Source organism: Strix aluco, chromosome 10 (assembly GCF_031877795.1).
Source record: "Strix aluco isolate bStrAlu1 chromosome 10, bStrAlu1.hap1, whole genome shotgun sequence".
Taxonomy (NCBI): Eukaryota; Metazoa; Chordata; class Aves; order Strigiformes; family Strigidae; genus Strix; species Strix aluco.
The window spans coordinates 26,027,392-26,034,472 of NC_133940.1; the positions used below are offsets into that span (position 1 = coordinate 26,027,392).

Consider the following 7,081-nt stretch of genomic DNA (forward strand, 5'->3'; position numbering starts at 1 on the left):
ATGAATACAACCCGCTCCGGGCTTAGTGATTTAAGCACGCCAGGGCAGGGGCTACGGCCACACCAGACCTCTTGACTGCATAACGTAAAATTATTCCGGAATGGTACCGAGCAACAGTTTGCCCGGGAGCCGCCCGGCCTCCCCCGGCGGGCAGCTGCCGGCCGGCCGTGAGCGGCTGAGCGCCGCCGCCTGCGCTCGCCCTCTCGGGAGCGAGGGATCCTGAGGAGAACTCAAAGTTTCAGCGGAAGAAAAATAACGGAGAAAACTTTAAAAAAAAAAAAAGTGTATACGGGAACTATCAGCGTTCCCTGCTAGGGGAAAAGTTTGAAGACCGGCGCGCCGAATCGCCCGGCGCTCCCGGTCCCCTCAGGGCTGGAGAAATCCCGGAGAGTTTCCCGTGTCGGCCCGGTGTTCCGGCACCACCGCCTCCCCCCCAGCCCCCGCTCAGGCCCGGCCCGGGGGCTCCCCCGCGTAGAGCCCTCAGGGCCGCCCCCCACATCCTCCACACCCCCCCCCTCCCCCGACACACACAGCGGGATCCCGCGGGAGAGGGGACGGGACCCGTCGCTCCCCCACCCCCGGGCGCGGCTCCCCGCGAGCCGCCGGCCCCCAGCGGCCGGAGGAAGAGCGAAGTTTTGCGGCTCACCTCGCGTTGGTGCAGTCGTTGTACAAAGTTTCGAAGTCCTTCCTGGTGATGAGCTTGCAGCGGTTGACGCCGGGCTGGATGGCCCCCAGCCCCCGCAGGATGCGGACCTGCTCCACCGTGCACACCACGGGCGATATATCCAGCCGCTTCAGCTTGGTGTAGACCGTGTGGAGCCCTCCCACCAGGTGCTTGAGGAAGAGATCAAAGACCTGCGGCAGGCAGATCAGCTCCTGCCCCTCCACGAGGAACGAGGCTACCTTCACCCCGTGCAGGTCGACCATCTTACACTCGTTGCCGCCGCCCCCGCTGCCGCCACCGCCGCCACCACCGCCCGCGCCGGCCCCACCGCTGCCGGCGGAGAGGAAACTGTTGACGAGGCTGTTGGTGAGGCGCGGGGACTCCGCGGGGCTGGAGTACAGCGGGTCCGCCCGGAACAAGCCCGCCGAGCCCCCCGCACCGCCGCTGGAAGTTGCGGCGATGACGGGCGGCGCGGAGACAGCCATGGCCAGCCCGGCTCCCGCCGCCGCTCGCCTCAGCCCCGCGCCCCTCGCGCGCACTCTCTGGCCGTGCTCTTTGCGGTACCACTAAAAACAGCGCCGCGCGCCCGCCCTCCCACACGCAGCGGCCGCCGCCAGCCGCGCGCCCAGACCCCTCCCCAGCGCTGCCGGCGGGAGGGGAGGAGGAGGCGGGGTGGGGGGGAGAAGAGTGACAGCGCCCTCCAGCCAATGCGCCCCGCCCGCCTCCAGCGCGGCCTCGGCGAGTGGCTGCCGGGCGGCGGGGCGGGGCGGGGCAGCGCCGGCCGCAGCACCTGGGCGGCGGGGCGTGAGGCGGCCGGGCCGGGGCTGGCGGGCGGCCTGGCGGGGGGTATGTGAGGAGAGTCCGCCCGGCCAGCGCCTCGCCCGCACTCCCGAAAACTCCCTCTCTGCGCCGCGGGGTAGGAAAGTTTCGGCGGGCTCTCCCTGGGCCGTGAGGGGATCCCGCGGGCGCTGCCCCGGTGCGCTGAGGGAGAGGAGGGCAAAGCTGGGGGCCGGCCCGCGGCCGCCCCCTTTTTTCAAGGTAGTTTCAGCTGTCGATGCGCTCTGGTACGTTCCCGAGTGTTAAAACACCTGTGCCCTGCCACAGCTGAAAGAAATCAGGAGAGATGGGGCGTGGGGAGAGGGTAGCCGTGCGCGTCTCCGTTAGATAAATAGTGCATCCGACTTTCCACTTCTTGACTGAGAAGCCGATGCTGCGTGGTTACTGTTTTCTGTGAGGAGGTGGTGGTGGAAGCAGTCGCAGCGTATCGGGAGAGAGTCAGGTCTAAAGCAAACTCGGTCTCTCTGGAGAAGGGAGCGTGTGCTGCGCGGGCAGGACGGAGGGAGATGGTGGGAGACGAGGAGGGGGTGATCAGTCACGAGAAGCAACGGCCGTTTTCGGGAGGTCTTGCGTGTAATTGCTTGAAACTTCCAGATTCAAGTGAGGCATCAATTGTGTTTTAGATACAATAGCATCGGTCATCTCCTCACGCCTGACTGTCGGGCAGCCTCCAGAAGCACCATATGGTAACTCATTCAGTTGCACACAAGTAAAACCCAGCAGTCCTGGGAGCCAGACAGATCCTGTATCTCCTTCACCTGGACCAGGTTAGTTCACAGAAGAACCGCTAAGTTTTGCGTGTCCCTTCTCCCTGAAACAAGTTGTCCTGAAAGGGGGTCAGACAAATCTTATATGAAGGAGTCGAGTCTGACAGATACACACCCAGCAGCATCCAGGACGTGCTGGCTAGGTTGGTTATTTGCTTCTCCCAGTGTACTTAGATTATGCCTCTTCTCCCAGCTTCTTCTGTTTCTTCCTTTGTATCAATATCCTTCTTTCCTATTTGTTTCTACTTTTTTTTCAATCTTTTATCTCTTTTTCTTTCCTAGTCCTTTAACTTTTTCACACACACACACACCCTTTTTTTTTTAGCTTCCTCCTAAAGCATTCACTAAACAAAGCAAGCAGAAAAGTATGAACAAAACTTTTCAGGGGGATACCAAAGAAGCAATACCAACAGAGCATTTCAACAATTTCCATGATGGCAGTGATTGTTTATGCCATCTTCTCCTTCCTTTTGTTAAGCTTGCTTAGTTAGGCACCCGTTTTGCAAAGTTTAATATTTTATGCATTATGAGTAACCCAATTTTAGATGAGGGGAGATGATTGTATACTAACTAAATTGCTATATTTGTTAACTTAAATGATCTAAATTACGCTCTGGAGGAACCTCACTTTCTCTCCACTGATTACATGTGTGTTCTCAGAAGACTAGCCACTTGTTTTAGGCCCCTACTCTAGCTGCCTAAAACTACGGCAGAATTTTCACATAAGCTAGATTTAAATGAATACCTTTCAATAAGAATGCTCATATTTCCTAACTAGTTCATACATCTTTTTAGAATCAGAACCTTAGCTTGGAAGCTCTGTGGGGCAGGGGGTATTTACTTCAGCAAAGTATTTAGTAAAATCAAGCCCTAAACTCATCTGAGATTTTTATATACTGGAAATGATAGAAATAACAAATGACTAAGTTCAAATAGAAACTTTTGGGGGTTCATTTTCTGGACATAATTGCTATTAGGAGATTTAATAAATCAGATTTAAACACTTCTCATTGACTTTGTCCTTTTTAAGACATTTTTTGCTTTGAGATTAATGTGACAATCAAATTCCACTGTGAGAATTCTTTTTCCTTTTTGACTTTAATGTCTTCCATAAGCTAAACATATTTCTAAATAAAACTGAATTTTTGCAAGGCCAGAGGAAGCCTTGCGCATCAACACCCAGCAAGTTGGAGTGGCATGAAGCAATATAAAATCATAAAGGCTGTAGTAAAAACAGTACCCTTGAGAGGTGACTATCCATGGAGAGAAGACCTGCTCTTAAACTAAGAAAATGCTCAAGGTTTGAGAATTAATACCCAGCAGCTGTCCAGTTCAACTAAGCATATACAAATCAACTATATTGATGAATATTATTATTTCTCTGTAGTTTTATTTAAGACAAGGCAAAGTTACTAACGCCTAACAATCATACAGTAATATCTTGTCAGTTATAAAGTATCCAGATGGTTTATTTGAATGGAGTCCAGCAGTATGTAATTTGAATGTGTACAAACTAGTAAGCTTCCCTATAGCTGAAATAAGTATTTTAGAATATTTATTTAAAATTAAAGTTTCAATATTTTTGTTCCTTTTGGACTGGTATGCAAAATACTCTGTTTTCTTAACACTGTCAGCTACAGAAATCCTGGTGTATTGTATATTAGTCCTATAGCTGTGTTTGTGTGGCAAGATGTCAAGCAAAGGTTCTGTTATATTTGTTTGTGTTTGTTTTTATCATCGTTACATATGCCCCATTGGAGTGAAATGTGAAAGAGCTCTTTTCTGACACAGGAGAAGAGAGGAAAGCCCCAGTCATTCCTGATAGGGCCAGTCAATAGCGTTCTAGAAATTACTTATTGCCAGCTGGCATAAATGTGGCTACTGGCTCACAGGGATCCTCTAGAGAAAATGATGGGTGACACAATTGACTAGGAGGAGACAATGATAAAAAATAATGATGGCTTTTTAAGTGAAGCAGTAGGGAATTAATTTAAAATAATAATAATTTTGTTTCTAGAAGACTGGAAGGCTCAATAGTGATGTTTGTGTTTTATCTGTCTACTGTAGCCAAACATAAGGCAGGACAATAAAAAAAGCAATTCTATAGATATTGCAATGTGAAGATTCCCGGTGGGTTTTTTATTACTATTTTTTTAGTATTAAGAAATTTTTCTGTAGGCTTGATATAGGTATGTCCAATGTGAGTAGATTATAGGAGAAAATGCTAGTTTTTAGTGAAGAACTTGGATTTTCAACTTGGATTTTCACTAAAATAAATGGGAGGGATAAATGTGAACATAGATTTACAAGGGTCAGAGGTAACTGTGGGCCCAAAATGAAGGATGAAAAAATAACTGAAAGATGCATTTACAATGCACCCTAGTCATAACAAAATAAAACACCATTTTTTCTAAGTTCCAGCCTGACTAGAGTCCTAGTGACAACAATACTCTCCTAGTCCTTAACAAAAAAATTACTCAGGGCCCAGTCTAAAGCTCTTAACTTACCCTAGTGATCTTTGAGTTTACATCAGGAGCATGCAAAACACTCATACTGCTAGTTCTGGGTAAAGGCTTGAAAAGGAAGAAAACACATTACTAATTTTTTGCTAGCTTAGTGTTTAATGCCTTTGGTTTACTTGGGAAAGAGTAACCATGATCATATTAACAAATGTAGGCCACTGACGTGAGAAAAAGAAGAGGCTGAAATTAGTATGTCATTCTTATTGCCCACATTCTTCTAGACGCACTAGTACTTGACACTTGTATTCAATTTATTTCTGACATTTCAGTAGAGGGTTTTTTTGAGTTCTGGATTAAAACTTCCCACTTAAACATCAAGAATGTTAAATAAAACTGATGAATCTAAACGTCTGAGTATCAATAGAAAAATGATCCCTTCTCTTATGTAATTAAATGTATTGTATTAATGTGTGCATAATGCAGAATCAATAAATAATGAATTACCACTGATTGTAATTGAATGTTTTCATAATTTTATTGTCAGCCATGATAAATAATCAGTACATTTATACTGCATTAAATTAATTAGTGTGTCATTTCTATTACATACATCAGCAGTGAAGTAATGCAGTGACATCTGTTTCTAATCTTTTAAAGATGTGGTATTCCTTATTAAGTAAAAGGAAGAGTTATTAGAGGTATTTCCTGTGATTGGCAGTTAGACTGGTACAGTCAAAGAGATCAAATAAAGGAACTTGCACTCTTGGCAAATGCTGTATTTCAACCCCTAACGATAGTGAGTTACAATGATTGGAGTGAATTTTGCTGCTTTGGGCATTCAGAAAATCCTACCCACTTTTCTAGAGAAAGTAAGAGCAGATCTTCTCTCCCTCATCCAGTCAGGGAAGATTCTAACATGCAAAATAATACACGCTGTACAGAAGAACCAAGCATCCACACCCATTTCTATATCCATTCTTCTGCTTCAGTCCTCTGCATATACAAAGGAATTCCCCTGCTAGGGGCTCATTAAAATGTTGCAGATTAAGCCTTTTTTGGCTGTGATGTTCTTAGGTGAAAGTATCTGGACTATTCGGTCTGTAATCTTTGCTTGGAACTCATACTAATTTGATTTATCTCAACACTTTGATGCTACTCAGACTGATGTACATTACTTGCAAAGGAAAGGAGAAATTGAGTAGATGTCGCAAACATGGAAACTGGAAAGTGCAAGAGTAGAACAGGAGGAATAGAGTAAATTGAAAGGAATATAGAGCAAACTAACATCAATCAGACTGTGCCAGGAAGGGGGTTATTATTTAAATGACTCTAGGTATTGTAAATTGGATGATCACCTGGGAGCAGGGTGATGTGAAGTAAAATACACTGAGCAACAATAATTTATGGTTTTTACATTTTGTTGAATTAATTTTTTAAATTTTAATTAATTAATGTAGTCCACTACAATAAAGGTCTGGGATTGTTGATTAATGCTATCTTTTCCAAGACACTTCTGGACATCTTTGACTTCTGTACCTTTACACCATCTTTAAAAAGAACAATTGGAAAGTCTGATGTTAGGGCTTATTGGAGTTCCTCATCCATAAAACAGCTTTTAATTTTAATCTTAAATTTTTCATACTATCAATGTACCTCATAAGATTTAAGCAAAATTAAAACAATTCAGAATGATTTTATTCTTTTCAGTGCAAGTCTCACAAATTGCTTTCAACTGATCACTGACTACCTTTGCTCAAATCTGAGAGCACGGTCTCTGGAGCAACCATGTACATTCTGCAGCTTGCCCACGTGGCTTCCCACACACCTGGGGAACTGCAGACTCACTTCGGACCACCTGGCTGGGCATGACTGACGGCTGGCGAGCTCCCTGGCAAGGGTTATACATTTAATTCTGTGTCTGCTCTAACATCATGTCCCAGCTCTGTGTGAGTCTGCATCTGGAGGATTCCTCCCTGCACAACAGTTGCATGTGATTTGAGCCTGCTCTTGGGACAGTCTTCAACAGACACGGCCTTTGAGACAAGCTCTCCAGTTCACAGCAGCTGTGCTGAACTCAACAGTTCAAGCTATACTTGAGGCATGAAGGATTTGACCATTTACTGTAGGAACCTGAGAAAATTAAAGCACAAAAATCTCTCTCAAAAAAGGTCCCATCTACTTTTACTATTCATTAAAATTTTGCTTGACTGTTAGAACTGAAGAGATGTACCCTTCAATGCTTAGACACTGTCACTTTTTGTCTAAATTATGTGTAAATACCTTACTCCTTATAGCAAGGAGTACGTGTGTTGCATAAAAATGTGAGTAGTACTTTTAAGATCGTTCCAGTG

At 45.8% G+C, this 7,081-nt stretch overlaps 1 protein-coding gene across 3 annotated transcripts in view; it reads right to left on the reverse strand.

Annotated features, from left to right (window-relative positions):
- DACH2 (dachshund family transcription factor 2) overlaps positions 1-1,224 on the reverse strand; it is a 308,940-nt gene extending 307,716 nt beyond the window's left edge. For all 3 annotated transcript variants that reach the window (XM_074834791.1, XM_074834790.1, XM_074834789.1), the window contains exon 1: positions 647-1,224. In XM_074834791.1, the coding sequence (XP_074690892.1) occupies positions 647-1,149 (503 nt within the window). In that variant the 5' untranslated portion in view covers positions 1,150-1,224. The remainder of the gene's footprint in view (positions 1-646) is intronic.
- Positions 1,225-7,081: the final 5,857 nt, after the last annotated feature.